The 21,808-nt window shown below is 59.3% G+C and overlaps 1 protein-coding gene across 1 annotated transcript; it reads left to right on the plus strand.

Moving 5' to 3' along the window:
• The first annotated feature begins 1,166 nt into the window (after positions 1-1,166).
• ADAMTS8 (ADAM metallopeptidase with thrombospondin type 1 motif 8) lies at positions 1,167-20,435 on the plus strand. Its single transcript, XM_033861789.2, has 9 exons — positions 1,167-2,381; positions 9,770-10,009; positions 10,810-10,945; positions 11,480-11,647; positions 12,616-12,917; positions 14,900-15,083; positions 17,445-17,617; positions 17,741-17,916; positions 19,865-20,435. The coding sequence occupies exons 1-9, from the start codon at positions 1,329-1,331 to the stop codon at positions 20,433-20,435; spliced, it is 3,003 nt and encodes a 1,000-aa protein (XP_033717680.2). The 5' UTR covers positions 1,167-1,328.
• The last annotated feature ends 1,373 nt before the right edge of the window (positions 20,436-21,808 follow it).

Consider the following 21,808-nt stretch of genomic DNA (forward strand, 5'->3'; position numbering starts at 1 on the left):
CCAGGAAAGAATTCTCGGGAGCATGATACAATAGAAAGCTCATCCTTCCTTTCATCTAACTCAAAGCCTTCTGTGTTTCTGAGAAAGCAGAGAGAGGGGACACTTGGAGGGAATTTGCCAGGACTTGCCCTGGGATTCTGTAGTCGCTAAGGAACTTTTGTGTCTGTGAGGGGCTCCTGTTTGGGGGTAAGAAGCCCTGAGAGTCTCACATTCATGCTGATCCTGCATAGACGGTGAGGGAGCGGAATGGGCTAAAATGAAGAAGGGGTGACCCCGACTGTGTCGGCACCGCAACCCAGGCGGAGAACTGGGCAGCTGGGGTAGGTGAGCCGGCCAAGGCCCTGAGCCCCAGGAATCTCCCACACTGACAATTCAGAGAACAACTCCTTAGAGAACAGGATCCTTGGCCCAGCCCAGACCTGTGCCATTAGGACTGGGGTGCCAGCCAGTGCTGCTTTTTGTGGTCTTGAGAGAGGACCGTACCATGCCCCTCTCCAGGTTTCAGCCTCTCTCATCCCAGGGAGGTGACGTTGTGGGACAGAATGAATCAACTCTCATACACTCTGGTACCCACAGCCATGGGCAGTGCGATGGGGGGTGGGAGTGCCACCTTTCTTGAGGTCCCCGGGCAGCTGAGCACTGTTCCAGTTGAGTTTTCAGGGCCAGACACGAAGCCCCTGGAGCTCAGGTGCCCTCCTCGCCAAGTGCTTACCTGCCCCGGCGTGATTCCACCCTGCTGCCACCTCCCCTGGTGTAATTTACCCCCGTGCTGGGTTCTGCCCCCAGCCCCAGACCAGGCAGTCACAAAGTCCTTGGCTGCCTTAACCAGGTGATATTGCTTGCCCCGATCCACAGCTTGGGGTGAAAACACCAAGTGCAGAGTGACTTTAATATGACCTTTCTCGCCTCCCTCTTTTGCTTTACAATGAAAAGCTCTGGAACCTTCTCTGGAGATCTCTCTTCTGCATAGTCGGATCCCCGAAGTGACACTGTCGCTGGGACCGGTGTGAGGGTCTCCTGGGGTATATGTCTCGGGCACTTGGCCTCAGAGGAGGGAGCGACTGGGGTCTCCCCAAGGACGCTGGTTGAGGGGCCTGTCCAGCACTGGAGGAGTTAATGTGGGAGCGCGTAAGCGAAGGGGAAAAAGTTGGAGTTGACACTTAAAGGGGGGCGGGGGGGGCGGGGGAGCGAGCCCCGCTGACTCCTGATTGGTTTTACATTTCATCCAAATTTTTTTTCTCTCCTCTCTCGCTCCCTCTTTTCAGTTTCTCTCTCTGATCCCAGGGGAGGGGAAACGGGAATAGTGAGAGATCAAAAATAAACCTCTTATGTCAAAGCCGGGAAGGAAGTATAAATACGAAGGGCTCGGCAGCCCACTCTGTGCTTCCCGGGGTGGGGAGAAGGCAGGGGCGGAGGACGCGCACGCTGCCGGGGCGCCAGTTGCTCGCGATCGGCTGGGCGGGAGGGCGCGGGAGCAGCGGCAGCGCCGCCAGCCAGAGGGGCCGCCCGGGAACCGCCGCCGCCAGGCGCCCACGGGCCACGCGGCCGGCCAACCGCCCGAGCTCCTGCCCGCAGGGACAGCGGCCGGGCCGCCAGCACCTGCCCGCGCCGGGCCCGCTTCCTCCATCGCCCGCGCCGCAGCCGCAGCCCCCATGCCCCGCGCCGCCCCCCGGTGGCCGCCGCTCCTGCTGCTGCTGCTGCTGCTGCTGCTGCCGCTGCTGCCGCCGCCGCCGCTCGCCCGCGGCGCCCCGGCCAGGCCTGGAGGCGGGGGGCCGGCTTCGGCGCTGGTGGTGCCCACGCGGTTGCCGGGCGGCGCGGGCGAGCTCGCGCTCCACCTGTCCGCCTTCGGCCGCGACTTCGAGCTGCGCCTGGCGCCCGACGCCAGCTTCCTGGCGCCCGAGTTCAAGGTCGAGCGCCTCGGGGGCTCCGGCGGGGCGGCCGGGGGCGAGCAAGAGCTGCGCAGCTGCTTCTTCTCGGGCACGGTGAACGGGGAGCCCGAGTCGCTGGCGGCCGTCAGCCTGTGCCGCGGGCTGAGCGGCTCCTTCCTGCTGGACGGCGAGGAGTTCACCATCCAGCCTCAGGGCGCGGGGGGCTCCTTGCACCAGCCGCACCGCCTGCAGCGCCGGGGGCCCGGGCGCGCAGCCGCCGCCCAAGCCCAGCCCTTGCCGGGAGCGCCCGAGTGGGAGGCGGAGAAGGGAGAGGGTCGGAGGCAGGAGGACGACGAGCAGGGCAAAGACGAGGAGGCGGAAGGCGCCAGCGAGCCGCCGCCGACCCTGGGGGCCACGAGTAGGACCAAGCGGTTTGTGTCTGAGGCTCGCTTCGTGGAAACGCTGCTGGTGGCCGATGCGTCCATGGCTGCTTTCTACGGAGCCGACCTGCAGGTAGGACTCGCTGTGCCCGGAGACGCCGGTCACCTCCCAGAGTCTCCAAATTCTTCCCTTTCCGTCCCGCTGAGAAAACCCTTCCCGTTCCTCACCCCAGACAAGGTTCTTTCCTTTCTGAGAAAGCCCAGTAACTCCTTTCCTGACCCCTGACACCTGGGCTACCTCCAGCTCCTCCCATGCGTCCCTTCCAACTTAGAGGGCGGGTCCTGGGCTTCCTCCTCCCTGCTCACCCCCCTCCCTCACATCCTGAACTGAAAGTGGGTTTTAAAGCCCCCCCCCCACGCCCCAGACACCTGCCCCTCCCAACAGACATGATAAGTGAACATCTGGGGAGAACCTCCACCCCACCCCCGCCTCTCCGCCCTCTGCTGTCTCCAGACCTGGGAGGCTCCCAGGGAGAGGCAGCTGGGATGGAAAGATTCCCTTTGCCTACAGAACTGAGGCTGCCATAAGTAAAAGACATTGTTTGCAGGGAGTTGAACCTGGAAAGGGGCTGCCCAACTTCTGTGTGCCCAGCTGGTTCTGATCAGGGGCACGGACACCTTGCCAACCTGGCGCTCAGCCCTGGCAGAACTTGGCAGTGCCGGCATCTGCACAACAAGGGAGGGGAACAGAATTTCTGCCTGGGGGCTCAGCCCGGGAAACTGAAGCTTTAGTGGAAAAGGGAAGGAGAAGGGGGTGGGGATCTGAACTCCTCTGGTGAATGTTCCTGGTGGAGCCAGAACTATCCTTGGTCCGCCGGAGCTGCTCTCTGCCCAGACACAGCTCTCTACGGAGCTGGGACAGGAAAGCTGATTCCAGGGGACAGCTCCTGTAGCCAGGCCATTTCCCACTAGATTCCAGGACGGTGCAGAAACAGCAGGAGGTGTGTGTGTCACCCTACACCCCAACACCTCGTGAAGTGGAAGGGTTCCAGGAGAGGCTGCGCTTTCTCCTCCCTGGGGGAGCGCAGAACCAGAGACGTGCGCGGTGGAGAAGAACTGACCTGCCCCGCGGTCACAGTTTCCTGAAAAAGGCACCTTGGCCGCTGCTGCAGCTTAGTTGCTGCCTTTTCGGTGATGGCAGTCTTGGCTGGGACCCTATTCTAGGCTCGGCCTGTGCCCAGCTGTTGCGGGCACCTAGTGCTTCGGCGTTCCCTGTGCAGCATAGTCTAGACGAGGTGCAGCCGGCCCTCCAGCTTCTCGCCCCAGCTTTCTCACTCTGCAGTCACTGGGAAATGCATTCTAGATGGAAGGGTGGGAAGAGCTGGCCGCTCCCCTGGCTGCTGCCGGGCCGGGCCGTTAAAGCCCCGCGGGCTCCGTGTGCGCTGTCCCGGTATTCAGTCCTCCCAGAGCACGGGGAGGCGGCTTGGAGCCGTCAGTGCGGTCCGCCCCCGGGACTGTGGGTCTGCACTGACTGAGTATCTGCTTCCCTGCCTTCCATGAGAGCAGGGGGAGGTACCAGCCGCCTTCCCTGACTCCTTTCCGCAAGCAAGTCCTCCAGAGGGCGGCAGGGCGGTGGGCTTCTCCCGTCTCGGGTGAGGATGGCTGCTCCAGCGACCAGGGGCTCCATCAGAAAGCACATTCACCGCAAACCCAGAGCTGAGGGGCTCAGCCCCTCCCATGCACGACTCCTTTCTGACGGCTGCCTGAGAACCAGGAGGTAGGAAAGCCAACAAGAACACAGAGCAGCAGCAGAAAGAGAAATTTGCCTTTCTGTCTTCAGAGCCAGAATGTCCTCCCTGACGTTTTCCTACCATCTCACTCTGAGCTCAGCGCCCAGGCACTTCAGATGCTGTGTGTTTGCCTCCAGCACACACTCGGCAGCTCCGGAGGTCAGAGCCATCTGAAAGCAGACGTGACTGCTGCCGCCAGGGCTCCCAAGCCACGGAAGCCAGGGGCTGGGCTGGGTTCTGCCCAGGTCTGCTGCACCAGACAAGTTGACTTGCTCTTTGCAGAGCCACCCAGGAGCACTTCCACCCTCGTATGACCCCTGGCTGGGTGACGCAGAGCACGCTTGCCCCCTCTGCTCCGCCTGCACACACACAGGTTTCTGGACCACACAGACTGGCACCTCTGCAGCAGCCGGCTCCCTCGGGCCCGGAGAGCGCGTCGCAATAGGCATCGGGCACCTTGAAGACTGAGGTCCTCTCCCTGGGCGGGCGGGGGGCTCCCTCTCTCCTTGGGGCCAGCCCTGCCGCCTCCACCTCGGTCTCATCACGTCACTGCCTGCACCCTGCTGTCGCCGCGCTGGGGTGGGGCAGGGGCCGAGACACAGCTGTCTCTGTGACTGGCCCCTGGCCCTCTGCTCCGACCGCTCACAGGCGACGGAGATGCCACAGAGCAGACCTGAACTTCTCAGCTCCATTGCCTGGGCTTCCTGGCTCGGCCAAGACAGGAGCGGATGTCAAGGGCCGGTTCCCCACGACCTTGCCTGCCCAGACCCACCTCCCCACATGGAGCCTAGTTCTTTACAAGTAACTCTCCGAGGGGCCTCCTGGAGACTACATTCATACGGACGGAAAAAGCTTCGGGGTGTCCCGGCAGCGGGGGTGTGTGAGGAGGGTGAAGAGCACCTTCCCCTCACTTGTGAAGCGCGGCGCCTGCACTAGGTAATCGATTCTAGCCCAAACGTCGACGAGGCTGCTTCGTGGTGAGTCTTCTGGAAAGTTCAGCACCACGTGGAGAAGCCGCCCGCTGAGTGTGCTCAGTCTGCACCTGGGCGGAAGTGCCTGTGAAGGGGCAGAGGAAGAAAGGCCAGCTCTCCAGCACCCGAGGGCGGTGCCGCCTCCTGAGCACCTGGAGGGTGTGAGGCCCTGGCTCCCCCGACATCATCCACGCTGTGGGACTGGGTCACTGAACCCAGCAGCCCAAAGACGTCCAGCCGCAGTGGGAGGCCCGGTCCTGAGAAGGACCCGCCTTCGAGGCCAAGAGAATCATCCGCGCGCAAGGCTGGTCTCACTGCTAAGCGACAGGGGAGTCTTCCAGACTCTGTACACTTGAGTTCAGTCAGTCCCTTGACAGGAGGGGCCCTGTCTCCCACCTTCTTCTCTGGTTTCAGAGTTAAGGAGCTCAGACAAAGGGGGTGTCCTGAAAGGAGGGACCACCTCAGAAGAGACCGTTAACTCTGTCTGCATCCGGCCACAGCTAATTGTTCCCTGGATGAAACTGGAGCAGGAGAGGGGCGTGTGGGGACCGTGCTGCGCCCCAGGGTTGGTCTGGGAAGCTGTCCTTCCAGGGCAGCGGCTGCAGGCTGAGCTTCTGAACTCGCTGCTGAGCAGGGAGGGCCCCCAGAGGAGGAGTTCCAAGATTCAGGCCACTAGCAGGTGGTTTCCGGGAAGGGCCAAGTCACAGCCATTTCGTCTCCCCTTGCCCTTGCCCCGTGGGGAAATGTCTCCTCCGCCAGCCCTAATACCCGAAGTGGCCAAGTACCCCGGCTTGCCCAGCACAGCCTCCATCTATGCCTGTTCGTTCTGGCATCATTATTAATAGTCTCATCTTTCACTCTGAAAAGTGTCCTGTTTTGGATAATAACAGAAACAGACACATGCCCGAGTCTCCACAGGCCACGTAATGTGCATGTGAAGTATGTTCCCCCACTGGCAGAAGACCAAGTCTTCTCCATCCCTTCGGTCTGCTGCCGCCAGAGGGATGGACTCTATGAAGTATTTCCCAAAGAGAAGGCCCTAGTATTCAACGCCACTTCCCCCTCCCCCCCGAGGGGGACGGCGGGGGGAGTTGGGCAGAGACAACATCAGGGGCACCCTGGCTGGCTGGCTGGCATGCTTTGTCCGGGCTGTGCTGCAGTTTACCTTGCAGCAGCAAAGAGGGTGGCAGTCAGTGCCGTGAGGAAGAGCATAGACTTTGATAGGAAATAGACGTGAGTGGCCTTGAGCGAGCCACCCATTCCTCGGTACCTCGATTTCCTCGCCAGCCTGACAGGCACAGCTATACCAACGTCCTGGCAGTGTCTGGAGGAGACGGTAGAACACGGACGGCACCTGACCCAGAGCCTGGCACGTCGTAGGTGCGCGGCGAAGCGTGGCTGGCGCTAGAGCTGCCTCGGGTGACGCATTTGTCAGGGCAGGAGGGCAGGGCAGTCCCACGCCGTCAGAGCCAGCCAGCGCTGTGCCAGCTGTGCTGTCGCACGCAGCCCAGGACCTGCCTCTCAGCCTCTGCTCTGCCTGGACTGTGTCCACTGGGCCCCTTGTGGTGCTGAAAACTGCGTGCTTCGGCGACGTGGCCTTGCCCCTCGCTGCTTGGAGGACGAGGACGGAGGAAGGACGTCTGTGCAGGACCTTGTCTTTTCTCCATCTCTTCTTTCCTCTCCCTTTGCTTCTCCCTCCTCCCCAGCAGTCTCAGGCCCCAGAGAGATGCCAGAAGGGAGAGTGATGGCCCCGTTGCGGAGGCCGCAGAGTTTCCACGTTACCACCCCTCCTCTCCCTGCCTCTCCCAGGCGTGCTGCGAGGAGAGCGCTGGGCCCACAGCGTCAGGGATGACGCTCTGAAGAGAAGTAGTTGCTGGAAGTGTGTTTGGCCCGGGCCCAGCCTTCGCCAGACTCCCGCCATAGCTGGCCCTGGCTGCACGGGGGGTGGGGGTGGGGGGAGCTCCGGGGAAGGAATCTCCTTGTTTGTGTCTCAGAGAATCAGAGGGCTATGTCCCAGCCTAGCTGGCGGAGTGTCTTTTCGCTCCTCCAGGTCCTGGGGGCGCCAATGGAGAAGGAGGCCCCCTGAAAAGTGCCCACCTTTCCCTAAGGAGACCCAAGGGCAGGAGATCCCCGGGCCATTCCAGAGTCGGGTTGTGTGACCACCCCGGCCCGGCTGGCCCTGGGCTCTGACCTACCCGACCTGGCTGTGGGGAGGCTGTCTGCTGGGGGCCCCGCTGCAGCCCACAGCCCGCACCCACGTGGTGCACAGGGAGGTATAAATCGACAGGGCGCGGTAGAGCAAGCGAGCTAACCTTCTCCTTGACTGGCTCCTGGGCCCATTCTCTGTGGGACTGGAAGTCAGGCCTGCCCTTTTGGACCAGGAAATGGACCGAGAAGCGGGGGCTCACAGACTCACGGCCGCCCACCCGCCCAGGCCCAGTGGCCCTTCCCCCAGGGCGCTGTCAGATGCACAGGGAGCCGGGCCACCGTTCCTCAGAGGAGCTGATGGTGGCAGGGCATCCCGTCCCCAAGTGCAGTGAGGCAAGACAGAAGGGGAGGTGAGCCAGACCAGGACTGGGGACTTGAACAGAAACTCTGGCGCACACAGTCCTGGCAGCCCTCTTGCGATGGGAATTATCTTCTGAGAAAGCAGCCAGGACCTTCAAATGTCCTCCCGTCTAACCCACCTCCTGGAAGGGAAATGGCTCTCAAGCCAGCTCGGCCCCCCAGTTGTTACTCGGTGTCGGGAGAAGATGCCGTGAGCTGCCTGAACTCAAGCAAGGAGACTCCAAGAACCTCGGTGTCGGGATGCGCACCCGTGCCGGCCTTTGTGCAGCAGTTTGTACGTGTGCACCTCTGGTTTTCATCGGGGACGCGCCCATCACATGGCCTCTGCTAGTCTGACCAGGCAGCTTGGGAACCAGACCCTTCCGAGACCTTAGGTCTCCAGTTCCTTATTCTGAGCCTTCGGGGCATCTCTCATCTTCACACCTTCTTTGTAAGACATCAGCTCCCCAGTTATGAGATTGTGACGGTGGGACTGAAAGGAAGGCCTCCTGTGAGGAGAGTTTCAGGTTGTCTCGGAAGAAGTTCCCGGAGTTGGCCCCTGGTCCTTCCCGGGGTAGGAGGCCCTGGACGCAGGAGAGGCCTGGAGGAAGTAGGCCCCAGCAAAAGCTGTGCTCCTCAGCCCACGCCCCCAGTTGCATACTGATGTAATTGCTTGTTTCCCTCAGGAATCCGACTCCAGGGGCTGGTGCCAAGTTTCAGCTTTGCTGATAAGATGTTTACATCAGCCTAAACATAGCTGGAGTGCTTGACACACTAAGTAACCTGCCAACCCCTGTTCGTAGGGCTTAACTTACAAAATATCTGGCTGGTCGCCGGCGAGGTGAACAGACAGATCCCATTCACAAACAGTGGGATTCGTCTGGAACTCCCACACATGGCCTCAGCCCGTGGAATGTCTGTCTCCAGCCTTTCACCCTCCTTTCCTTCCTTCTTCTCCCACCTTCCAAAACACAGGAGGGAAGAAAGAGAGGCCACAGGAGGTGGTGCCCTGGGGAGCAGGGAGGAGAGCTGGCTGGAGGCCTGAAGGCCTGTAGGCCTCTGCGCCATTCGTCTCCTGTTCTGCAAAGTCATCCAAGAGGACTCCTTTCTGGAGGCCCTGGAGGCAGAAGAGTGAGCCCCATCTGGCCTCCACCAAAGCCTTGGGAGCAGTTGGCAGCCCAGGGTTGGGGCAGAGGCCAAGCACCGATGTCAACTCCTTCAGCTGGCCTTGGTGGGACCGGAAGCAGTGGGAGGCTGAGCGCCTGGGTCTCAGCGACCCAGCCGATTCTCTCCCACCCCAGGCAGAGGGGAATAAACCCTCTGGGCTGTCCAGGCAGAAGCCAGGAGGCCAAGCCCTGGGAGACTTACTGAGAAGAGTGTAGACCTCAGAGACAGACACGCTTGGCTGGCACTCCGGCGTTAAGAGCTGCGCGGCTGTAGACAAGTTATTTAACTTGCGAGAACTTCCACTTCCTCGTTCGTGAAATGGGGATGACAATCCCTACTTCCCAGAGTTTTTGTGAGCATTTAATGAGGTGACACGTGTACCATCTGCAGAGGAGCTATTGTTAGGAGTGATCATCAGAGCAAAGTTTTCCCATCCTGAAGAATAGGGGTTGCCCCAGCAGACATCAGGAAAATTCTCGACGGATTTTAACCTTGAGCGCTCAGATAATTGCTTCTGGGCTGAGGGCGGAGAGGGGATGCGTGGCTGGCAGGGAGACGGTTGGTGTCAGGGTTAAGGTAGAATAACCAGTGCAGTCCACTAGAAGAACTTTCTGTGATGATGGAAATGTCCTGTCTGCTCAGTCTGATGCAGTAGCCACGAGCCATTCACGGCCGTTGGTGCTCGTGAAATGTGGCCAGTGTGGCAGAGGAGCTAGCATTTTAATTTTATTGAATTGTAATGGATTTAGATGTCCGTGGCCACATGTGGCTGGTCAGGATGTTAAACACTTAAGCTTTGGAGCCAGGTGCTCTGGGTTCACACGCTGGTTGACACACTAGCTCTGGGACATTGGGCCATACTGAGCCGTGAATTTCTTATATGTACAGTGAAGGGAAGTGATGCCAGGGCCTCGGGGGTTTTGGGAGCCTTCACCGAGGTGCTGTGTACCGATGCCCAGCACACAGGGGGCACAACTCGGCGTGACGGCAGGGGCGGGCGGCGGCCAGGAGATTTACCCCTCCCTCTCCACCCCTCCTTCCTGCAGAACCACATCCTGACGCTGATGTCTGTGGCGGCCCACATCTACAAGCACCCCAGCATCAGGAACTCCATCAACCTGATGGTGGTGAAGGTGCTGATCGTGGAGGATGAGAGATGGGGCCCCGAGGTGTCCGACAACGGCGGGCTGACGCTGCGCAATTTCTGCCGCTGGCAGCGGCGCTTCAACCAGCCCAGCGATCGGCACCCCGAGCACTTCGACACGGCCATCCTGCTCACCAGACAGGTCCGCGGGCCCCTGGGAACCGGGGGCGGGGTGGGAGGGCGCGCCGAGGGGGCCACGGCCGCCCACACACGGGGACCGGCCTCCTGCTGGCCCCAGCTAGACCCCAGGAGCCTCGTGCGTGGACAAGAAGGGGGAGGTCACGAGGACACGTATGAGGTATTTGCGAGGGAAGGAGAGGAATTCGTGGGGGCTCTGCTCCAGAACTTTGGGAGCAGCTGTCTGCTGAGGTCATAACAAGAGGAAACGGGCTCAAACTGCCCGGAGAGCAATGTGGAGCTGGAACTAAGACAGGAGGTCCAGCTGCCGTGGGGGTTAAAGGCGGTGGAGGTAACCAGGGAGTCCCCTCAAGATTTCCCCAATGGCAGGAGGCCTGCCCATCTCCCTGGTGTGGTTTAAACAGATGGCTTCCTGAAGGCCAGCAAGTGTGATCACGTGTGGAGACCCTGCTCACCCCCCAGGCCTCACGCACAACCCCAAGGCGAGTGCTGCATTTTTTAGCCCCACTTTACAGCTGGGGAAAGCGAGGCACAGAGCTGCCACCCCGTGGCAGCGCCCGCAGTCAGGCCCCGGCCACCTCGCTGTGGGGTCCACACCCTTAACCACCGCCAGGCTATCCCACCTCCCGGGACGAGCTTTCCGAGTGTCTGGCAGCCCAAGGACACGCCGACACAGAAGGAGAAACGGCCTTTGGGGAGAAATAGGGATTTGACTTAAAACGTGTCCTGCGTCTCCGGAGGCGCAGGAATGGGAAGGGTTTCCATCCTCTGTCTGTCCTCACGTCCCGCTTTCTCCGCGAGCAGAACTTCTGCGGGAAGGAGGGCTTGTGTGACACCCTGGGCGTGGCGGACATTGGCACCATCTGTGACCCCAGCAAGAGCTGCTCCGTGATCGAGGACGAGGGCCTGCAGGCGGCCTACACTCTGGCCCACGAGCTCGGTAAGGCTCGCCACGCCAGAGGCCTGGGCTGCTGGACCGGGTGGGAGGACCGGCCCTCCCGAGTCCAGCCAGCGAGGCCCCCCCAGGACCCTGCCGCCACTCGGGGCCACCCCTCCTTGTTCCGGCAGGGTGACTCTGCCCTCGTGCTCTCTCCACCCCCACCCTGAGCACAGGGCCATCCTCGGAGGTCACCAGGGAAATGCCAGCGCTCGGGTAGAGCCGTGGGGCCGCATCCCGGCTAAGCAGTCAGGGTTCTGGAAGGTCAGCTAGCGAATGACTGAGACAAGTGTGAATCCGCACAGGCCCCGGCAGAAAATAAAGGAACCCCGGTGTTCCTGGAGCTCTGAGCAAGCTTCCTGGGAGAGGAGAGGCAGGCAGGGTGGGCCGGGAAGAGTCTTTGAGGAATGAGTGCAGCGCCGTGGTGGTCCCTCGAGGCGCTGGCGCCGCGTAGGCCTTCAGAGGCCCTCTGCCCCCTGGGCGGACGGCTGAGGGCAGTGGCGACGCTGGGTGGACCGCGGGTCTCGTCCTCCCCAGGGCACGTCCTCAGCATGCCCCACGACGACTCCAAGCCCTGTGCTCGGCTCTTCGGGCCCCTGGGCAAGCACCACATGATGGCGCCCCTCTTCGTCCACCTGAACAAGACGCTGCCCTGGTCCCCCTGCAGCGCCATGTACCTCACGGAGCTCCTGGACGGCGGGCACGGTAGGTCCCCCAGGCTCCTCCCCGGCCAGCGGCCGGCACCTGCAGCGCAGACGTCTCGGCCTGGGAGAGACTCAGGAGCTGTGTCCCCGCCACCCCGCCGGGCTCAGTGTTCTGACCACTCCACAGAGCACGCCCTTCCGTGGCCCAGCTTCCAGCAGTCCCTTTAGATTAACCCACAGAGCAGGCGGAAGGAATCTGAGAAGGTCTGTCTGGAGGAGGTGGGTTCGAACAGAGCTCGAAGGAACGGAAGAATTTTTGTCGTGCAGAGGGGAGAAGGGAGCTTCTGGCTGGAGCGATAGATCACAGGGGTAGCGTGCAAATGGCAGAGAGGCAGGAAGCGCCCCGTGAGGGCAAGGAGTGGGGCGAGGTGCTTGGTGAAGACAGCCTGACTTGTTGAGTAAAGCAGTGAAAACACAACTGGTTCTTGATTCTTGATACAAAAATAATAGATAGTCCAACATCAATACTTTGGTTTTATTTCTCCTGGCCTGGTTTTTAAGAGTCCATTTAGGGGCTTCCCTGGTGGTGCAGTGGTTGGGAGTCCGCCTGCCGATGCAGGGGACACGGGTTCGTGCCGCGGTCCGGGAGGATCCCACGTGCCGTGGAGCGGCTGGGCCCGTGAGCCATGGCCGCTGGGCCTGCGCGTCCGGAGCCTGTGCTCTGCAACGGGAGAGGCCCGCGTACCGCAGAAAAAAAATTAAAAAAAAAAAAAGAGTCCATTTACATCCGCAATTATACTGTGACCTAGGTTAGTGTTACGCTTAGCTGGCCTTCCCTCGGTAAACACTGAATGCGTATAAGATGTTCTGGATACCAAAAGAAACGCAACCCTTAAAACGAAAACTTGCTACTGAGAGTCAAAACTTGGAGGAGCTTCTGTGGGTGACTGAGTGCTGACAGTTTGTAGGCGGAGGTCAAGGAGGCCTCGAGTGTGACCCCTCCTTCCTATTTCTCTGCTTCCTCCACAGGAGACTGTCTCCTGGACGCCCCTACCTCGGCCCTGCCTCTGCCCACAGGCCTCCCAGGCCGCAGGGCCCTCTACGAGCTGGACCAACAGTGCAAGCAGATCTTTGGGCTGGGCTTCCGCCACTGCCCCAACACCTCTGCTCAGGACATCTGTGCCCAGCTCTGGTGCCACATGGATGGCGCCGAGCCCCTTTGCCACACGAAGAACGGCAGCCTGCCCTGGGCGGACGGGACGCCTTGCGGGCCCGGGAGCCTCTGCTTGGATGGCAGCTGCCTGCCTGAGGAGGAAGTAGAGAAGCCCAAGGTGAGGGCCGGCCACTGGGAGTGCGGGACAGGGACGGGGAGGGCTGTTTCCAAGGAGGAAACCACACCTGAGAGCCATGAACTAAGAGACTTTGGGCCTAGGGGCAACTATGAGGAAAATCACTCACCTTTGGACAAAGCAAAGCGTATTTATCCAAAGCCGAGAGGAGCTGTTCAGGACTGATGGATGACGTCAGCAGGGCTCCGGGCATTTGGGGGACTCCGCCTGTGGGGCTGCCGCGGAGTCGACTTGAAGGCCTGTGAGGCTTGGTGCTAGGTGTGGAACGCTCCAGCGCAAGAGCAGGCGTGGGCACGCAGCAGACAGAAGCCGTTATGAATTCTGTTATAAACAGGTAGCGTGACAGCAGAGGAGGGACATCCAATCGAGAATGAGGGGAAGGTATTCACATCCTACCCGTGGCGGAGCCGAGTGCATAGCTAGGGGTCAGGAGAGTGAGAGTAATTGTGGGAACTCCTTGCTCGAGGGGGAGGGAAGGAGGAATCGGAGTCACCTCTGACCAGGCAGAGAAAACCTGGCAGAGTAACCTCGCACGGAAAGGCAAAAAGGCAATGCCAGGGAGAGTTTTTAAATGATTTGCTTCTCTGCCCTCTGCTCTTAATACATCCGAACTGGGAGGCCGATCACATTTCTCGGCGAGTCACTGAGCCATCTGTGAAACAGCATCCACCGGGTTCGCAGCCTGGGCCCGGCCCAGCTCTGAGTCACCAGGGTGGCCTGTGCGCTCACCCTCCGCAGGGCTGTCCTCGGGGGTGCTGCCGTTGCACTGAGGCCCGGGAGCCCGCGTGGGCGGGGAAACCACATGCTTCTTCTAAGCCTGAGCCGGGACGGGATCCACGGATTCATTCTCAGCCCCCTCCCAGCCCACACCTCGACACTGAGCTTCTCCCAGCCCTGTCCTATAGCGTGCGCTTCACACGTTCCTGAGGGGAGAGGCAGGGAGGGAGCCCATCCAACCTTTCCCAGCACCACAGCCAAGCCCAGTACAGGGAAAGGTGGCCAGAAAACGATCACGGGATGATGCTTATCACCTATTTTTAAGGGGAAAAGACAGATCATAAAATACTGTATATATATATATATATATATATATATATGTATATGACAGAATCATATCTGTGTAAAATAAAACCTGGCACCTTCATGATTCTATAGTCAGAGCAAAGGTACAAAAGGATATTGATGAAAATCACGTCAATCGTTTCATCTGGGTAGTGGTATTTTGTAAGCGTTACTTTCTTTTTTACACCTGTATTTTTCATTTTTTATACGAGCACGTATGACTTCTGCAACTTTTTAAAAATTATTTTCATTTCGAAACCTTAACGAACCCACCCAAGGCAATGCCTTGTCCTCAGGGTCAGTTGTAAAGTTGGAAGCCACTCTAGTTTATTTTCCAGCACCATCCTACCCCTGGACCTGGCAGCCGGCAGACTCGTGGCCACACCTCCTGGAGCTCAGTCCTTTAGATCAGAACTTAACCCGCCTCAGCACTGGTGGCATCTGGGCTGCGTGCGTCCCGGCTGTGGGAGGCTCTCGTGCTCGTGGCTGGATGTTTAGCGGCACCCTGCCTGCCGCCCGCTCGAGGCCAGCAGCCTACGCCCTGCCCAGCTGGGACAACCGCAGGGTCTCCGAACACTGCCACGTGTCCCGGCCGATGGAGAGCCGCTGCGTTAGACCCAACCTTATTCCCGTAAAAGTGTTTCACTCAGCAACTCCTGTTGAGCACCTTACAAAGGGCAAGGCACTGTTGTAGACACCAGGGGGCCGGCCGCGAGCAAGGCCAGCACAGACTGCGATCGGGGAGCCGCGGCTGCACGGGCCACACAGCCCCTGCACAGGTGAATCAGGCAGTTTACCGAACTGCGTGCGCCAGGACGGGCGCAACTAGGTGAGGAGGTCACACCAAGAGCCGAGGCCTCCTGCCCTCTGCTCCCCACTCAGCGCAGCCTTGTGTGTTGCAGGCCGTGGTGGATGGAGGCTGGTCCCCCTGGGGACCCTGGGGAGAATGTTCACGGACCTGCGGAGGAGGAGTACAGTTTTCACACCGCGAGTGCGAGGACCCCGAGCCTCAGAACGGAGGGAGATACTGCCTGGGTCGGAGAGCCAAGTACCAATCGTGCCACACGGAGGAGTGCCCCCCTGATGGTAATCACCACACCGGCCAGAGCAGCTGCTGTGTTGCCTGCAGCAGATCCCCAGAGGACTGCGGGGGTCTCCCGGGCGCAGAGCTTTCCTGGGTGCAGACATAAATGGTTTAGAGCAGCCCGTGGCGACCCGGGACCGCTCTCCCTGTCCGGGGAGAGCCTGGCAAAGTCGAGGAGAGACACTGCCCTGGTCTTCCAAGATGCGGAGATGGAGGGCGTCACTCCCAACCAAACTTACTCATTAGAGCTGGAGGAGGGCTTTGCAGAGGGGCGGGCGTCTAGGATAACGTCTGAACCCTCGTCTGTATGCAGAATGGAGGCGTTTTCCAAAGCTAGGGTCAGAGCCAAACCTCCAATATCTTTCCAGCCAACATCCAGCTCAGGGTGGAGGGAAGATTTCTGCATCTGACCCTAGCGCACATTCCCCCTGAGAAGAGTTGCCCGTCTCCCCTTGGAGCGTGGTAACTGCCTGGTGGCCCCTTCTTGGGAAGCAGCCCCACCTCTGCCTCTCCTGGGAACGTCCTCCCCAGTGCCTGCTACAAAGCCCACACATTACCACAGGGGCAGCAGACGGTGTGAGAGCAAACCACTGCGGGCCTTTTCCCCACCATCCCATCCGTGCAGCCCCAGGAAGTATTGGCAGGCAGCAAACGACAAGCAGAGAGACGCACCCAGGCGCAGAGGTGCACTGGCATTGGAATGGTGTCTAATGAGGGAATCTGGAGGCTCTGCAGTCTTGCAAGATGAGGAAGATCAGTAACGGCACGAAGCTCTAGAAACCCTGCCCTGGAACTGTGAGGGTCTGCCTGGCACACGGGTGAAGCGTTCCCGGGGGAATGAGAGAGAGAGAAAGGGGAGGGGAATGAATATAGGCGTGAGGTAGACACGGAGCCTAGGCGGTACCAGGATTTCAGGTGCACCGGGACCAGCCATCTCAGTCAGTGAGTGTTTTGGTGCCTCTTGTGTGGCTAGAACTGGAATAGGTGTTATAATGACATAAGAAGCATGTTCTCTGTCCTCAGGGAACGTGCAGATCTTGTTAGAGATCCAAACCCCTTTTACAGAGCAATTAAAGGTCAGTCTGTGAGGCACAGACCCCAGACCGACAAGGAATCCAGAGCGAGGAGAGGCCTGGCCTGGCCGGAAGCTTCTTGGGGAGCCAGGGCTGAGCGGGGCCCGGAGGGCTGAGACGGTGATGAAGTGCAGGAGGACGCGCTGCGATGGGGGCTAGGGTCCCCCCCAGGGCACAGCTGGGCAGAGTGGGCCAGCATTTCCAGGCCAGCCAAGGGTGCGTAAAAGCTAAGATAGCCTCAGGAGGCTCTCTGTGCTGGCTGTCCCATCAGGTCACCGGGGAAGCTTTTCCAAACACAGAGGCCCAGACGCCTCAGGTGTCCTGACTCAGAATCTCAGGAGGAGTGCACGGCCACCTGGGATTTGAAGCTCCTCAGACCATGCAGATGTGCAGCTGGCGTGGAGAACCTCGGTAGTAAGAGCGGGTTTAACTTCAGGATTGTGGAAGGGAAAAACCCAGGTCTTAATTCAGACAGATTGTTCTGGAGGCAGCCTGCAGCAGGACGGGAGAGGAAGCAGGCTGTGTGTCGGAGGCTGGGCACCAAGTCTCGCAGGAAACCACAGGCCTTGGCTTGCGAGCAGTGGACCGAGATGCTGACAGTGGGAAGGAGACATTTAAGATCACAGATCGTCCTGAGTAGAGTGCAGGACTTAATGACAGGTTGGAAATAGTGGATGTGGATGCGCAAATATTCAGAAGATACCAGGGTTCCGGTCTCAGGCTGGAACGTGGTAGCATCACCAAATGAAAATCCAGCCAGTTCTTCATATGGAGAAACCATATGGAGTTGGGCCTCGCTGAGCTGGAGGTAATTGCAGCATCTACAAATGGAGCTCCCCCAGAGAGACCCAGAATTACAGCAAGTGGGGTGGAGAGGCGAGGTCAGAACTAGAGACGTAGATCTGGGAGCCTTCGGCCACATGTCCACGGAGGTCAGGATAAATCACGATCAGTAGAGGCCCAAAAACATCACTCCACGTGTCATTCCGTGGTTCCCCCGTCCCCACCTAAATTTATCCATCTGTAAAGCAGAATTAATATTCTCCCCAAATGGGAAGATATTTTCCCCAGAAAGCCCAGCTGCGGCTGGCTGCTCCTTTCCTTGCCCCGTGAGTCAGGCCTTAGGTCGGTGTCTAGGAAAGTTGGGCCCAGGTGACACTGGACCTGTGTCCTCGGGTTGGGTCAAGTCCGGGAGGAAGAAGGGTGCCCGGAATCTCGGCATTTCTCCCGTGGGGTCCTCCCTGCTTCAGCTCAGCCTGTTAGCTCCATGCCCTCTCGCCCTCATTTCAGGGAAAAGCTTCAGGGAGCAGCAGTGTGAGAAGTACAATGCCTACAATTACACGGACGTGGATGGGAACCTGCTGCAGTGGGTCCCCAAGTACGCAGGGGTGTCCCCCCGGGACCGCTGCAAGCTGTTCTGCCGAGCCCGGGGGCGGAGTGAGTTCAAAGTGTTCGAAGCCAAGGTGAGGATCCTTCTGGAACTCAGGTGCACAGGTGGGGAGGAAGGCCCCCTGGCCTGAGCCCAGGAGTGGGCGGCGTCAGGGCTCACTGGGCCCTCTGACTGCCCCCTCCCTCCCCCACTGCAGGTGATCGACGGCACCCTGTGCGGGCCCGAGACTCTGGCCATCTGTGTCCGTGGCCAGTGTGTCAAGGCTGGCTGTGACCACGTGGTGGACTCGCCTAGGAAGCTGGACAAATGCGGCGTGTGCGGTGGCAAAGGCAACTCGTGCAGGAAGGTGTCCGGTTCCCTCAACCCCTCCAGGTGGGTCTCTCCAGAAGTTCTGTCCCTGGCTGCGCGAGCGGACCGGGCTTTGGAGTCACAGGGGCCTAAGTGTGCACTGTGGCTGCTACTCCATCCCCGTGGAGCACTGAGCTTCAGTTTCTTCATAAAACGCGGCATCCTCTCTATCTCAGAGGCGCTGTGGCGAGGCACGAGATGGGCAGAGCGCTTGGCCCGGGGTCTGGCCCGCAGAGATGACGGCTCTCAGGGCAGCCAGAGGCCACATGGATAGGGATGTATCTTCTATGAGTCAACTGGCAGTAGAGCTACACTGAGTAACCGGGACCCTTGCCAGAAAGCAGCTCTTCCAGGCCTGCTGTGGGAAGGACATTTCACCCTAATCTGGCGGGCCCTGCCCTTTCTGCAGGTGCATCTTCAGAAACGGGGCCCACGGGGGGGTCTTGGCAGCCTCGGGGCTTCACGGACCTGAGAACTCCAGACGCTTTCTCACACCTTAAAGCCACACGTTCATAAAGCTCCTATATCTGTTCAAGTGCTTTCACTTCTGTGGGCTCGATGGATTCCTAAAATAAGTCTATTGGGGCCAAGACCGTTACTCCCCTTTTACAGACGAGGAAACTAAGGCACAAAGAGATTACATGACTCTTCCAGGGTCACAGTGGTAGGTCATGGCGGCCAGAGGTGAGCCTAGGTTTGTCCATTCCCGGGCGGTTTTTTCCTGTCCCACACACACTTCCCGGGGAGGAAGGGCTAGGGCCTGCGGCCACACTGCACCCCTAGCCGGCTCCCTCACTCTCTCTCCTCTCATCAGCCTCAGAAAACAGAATCCGCCTGTTTGGCAGACAACTCAGGAGTCTTTTCAAATTTAAACTCAAAGGATATAGGAAAAAGAAGCACGGGGTGTGGGACAGTCAGACATTGAGTCCCTTCCCAGAGCTCTCTCAGGCATTAGACATGGGGCCTGGGGTCCTTTCTCAGCTGCCCAGTGGGCGCGAGGCAAGGACAGCAAAGAGCAGCGTGCCTGTGCTCCTCAATCCTCCTCACTCCCCTCCCAGCCTACGAAGCCAAATACTTCCACCCCAAAAGAGAAGAATAAGAATTAAGGCTGGGCTTCCCCGGTGGCGCAGTGGTTGAGAGTCCGCCTGCCGATGCAGGAGACGCGGGTTCGTGCCCCGGTCCGAGAGGATCCCACATGCCGCGGAGCGGCTGGGCCCGTGAGCCATGGCCGCTGAGCCTGCGCGTCCGGAGCCTGTGCTCCGCAACGGGAGAGGCCACAACAGTGAGAGGCCCGCATACCGCAAAAAAAAAAAAAAAAAAAAAAGAATTAAGGTTTCTCCATCCCACATAAAGCCCCAGACCCACGATAAAGTTGAAACATTTTCCCCAAACAGCATCCCAGCACCCCAGACAGCCCCACTCATGGTGCTGGGCATGCCCAGCAGAAGGCTCCTCAGAGCAGGCTGGGTTGCCCTGCGCCCTGCCCTAGAGCCACGATAACCAAATACCAGCACCTGATGGACTCTAGGAGGTGGCGTGAGGCGTCCGTCTGGTCAGCTTCTGGAATCGCTGTGTGGATCAGATTTGTCCACATGGGTGTGAGCTCTGGGATGAAAGTGGCCAAAGTTTACACCACTGCAAGGAGCTGCACGTGCCTGAGATCTCTTTTCAGCCAAGAGCCCAGGTTTGGCAGCAACGGCTCAGCGTTCGCCCCCTCTAGGCTGCCTTCCCCTCTGTGCTATTGTCGAGATCTAAACTCCAAACATTTGAGATAGAGCTCCCAGGCCAAGCAAAAGTCCCGGTGTACCAAGTGTTCCTGTCGGCCTCCGCAGCTAATTTACTGGGCACTTTGGGGCGACTACTTCCTTATTTGCTTGCAGACTTTTGTCTGCCCACCCCCAGTCCCTGCATGCTGACTTCCTGAGTACCGGGCTGGGGAGCCACGGGTCCTAAAGGTGTCTTCCTGTCATAGTTATGGCTACAATGACATCGTCACCATCCCAGCCGGCGCCACTAACATCGACGTGAAACAGCGGAGCCACCCAGGGATCCAGAACGACGGCAACTACCTGGCCTTGAAGACCGCCGACGGGCAGTACCTGCTCAATGGAAACCTGGCCATCTCCGCCGTGGAACAGGACATCCTGGTGAAGGGCACCATCCTCAAGTACAGCGGCTCCATCACCTCCCTGGAGCGGCTGCAGAGCTTCTGGCCGCTGCCTGAGCCCCTGACCGTGCAGCTCCTGACAGCCCCCGGGGAGCTCTTTCCCCCCAAAGTCAAGTATACCTTCTTTGTCCCTAACGACGTGAACTTCAGCATACAGAGCAGCAAAGAGAGAGCGACGACCAACGTCATCCAGCCCCTGCTCAACGCGCAGTGGGTCCTGGGAGACTGGTCTGAGTGCTCCAGCAGCTGCGGGGCCGGCTGGCAGCGGCGGGCGGTGGAGTGCCGTGACCCCGGAGGCCAGGCCTCCACCACCTGCGACGAGGCTCTGAAGCCTGAGGATGCCAAGCCATGCGGAAGCCAGCCGTGCGCCCCGTGATCCGGCGGGCGGGCCAGGCTTATGCTCATGGACTCGGGGCCCGGGGTGCAGACCAGGGTCACGCTACGGTGACCCCACGTCTGGGGGTGGCGTGGCCTGCCTACCCAGGCCCCCCACTGCTGCAGCTGGGCATGAATCCATGGGGGGAGGAGAGGAGAGGAGACAGACCACAGATGCTAATGTCTACTATCTAGTGGGTTGGACCTTGCTTGGGTTCAAGTAGAGGGCATAGGTTAAAAGGTAAAGAGTGCTCTCACGGACCCAAAAAGAAGACTCGGTCAGCCTGTTTGCAAAGGACTAACAAAGTTAAACGAAAAAAGTTATTTCTACTTGGTTCCCTCGTTAAATAATCTACCTCAGAGGGGAAAAAATTAGTCAAAGAGAGATGTGGAGTAGGGGTGGATGGTGAGTGTCAAAGCAAGCACTGTAGCTGCACCCCGAACTCTCTTCAGAAATAACCAGGAGTGTCTTCAGTATTAAACCCATCGCCTGGAGGGCTGCGAGCCACAGGATTGTGGAGAGCCCGTGCTCTCAGGCTCCCACCTGCAGGGCTGGGTCCATTTCAAGTATTTATGCAAATGTGTCTCTGAACTAAAGTGTGATCTTGCGCCAGTGGAGTGGTCTGATCTAGTTCGGTATTTCTTCGGCAAGAACGGGGGACCCAGGGCCCGAGGACAGAGGCTAAAACTAGGTCGGCTCACCTTGAGCACAGCCAGGGAGGCTGGCACCTTGCCTGCACCTCTGGGGCCTCCCCCGAGTTCTCACGTCTGCTGAATCCAGGTCATTCAGGCAAGTCTTTATCTGCATGATCTAGACCAGTGGTTCTCAAACTTCAGTGGGCATTAGGGTCATCTAAAGGGCTGCTTGAAACACAGATGGCCGCGCCTCACCCCAGAGTTTCCGATTCAGCGGATCAGGGGCCTGAGAATCCACATTTCTAACAAGTTCCCAGGTGACGTGGAGGCTGCTAGTTTGGGGACCACACTTTGAGAACCACTGCTCTAGCGGAAACTTCCAGCTCTGAGGTAACACAACGTTATTCCCGAGAAAGCCCATGCCACGCCACTCTGCATATGTCCTCGTCCTCACATGTACACACTGACCAGGCAGAGATACAAGATTCTCCTCGCATCTGAGGAATGCTGCACCTGTTTCCAAGTAACATCATCCCAATGACCTCAGCTCCTTCTCTCCACGCCAAATGTCATTCCCAGCTCACAACTCTTTTGACCCAGGCGAGTTGCAACTGTCCCAATCAGCCCTTTTACATAGCCTGACCTTCCCCACTTAGCCACCTGAAACCTGCCTGAGAGCCTCCCAAACCCCATCTTCCCTCCATGTCACCTCATCTCTTCCTGGTCAGATGAAGCCCC

Source organism: Tursiops truncatus, chromosome 8 (assembly GCF_011762595.2).
Source record: "Tursiops truncatus isolate mTurTru1 chromosome 8, mTurTru1.mat.Y, whole genome shotgun sequence".
In the NCBI taxonomy this organism is placed as follows: Eukaryota; Metazoa; Chordata; class Mammalia; order Artiodactyla; family Delphinidae; genus Tursiops; species Tursiops truncatus.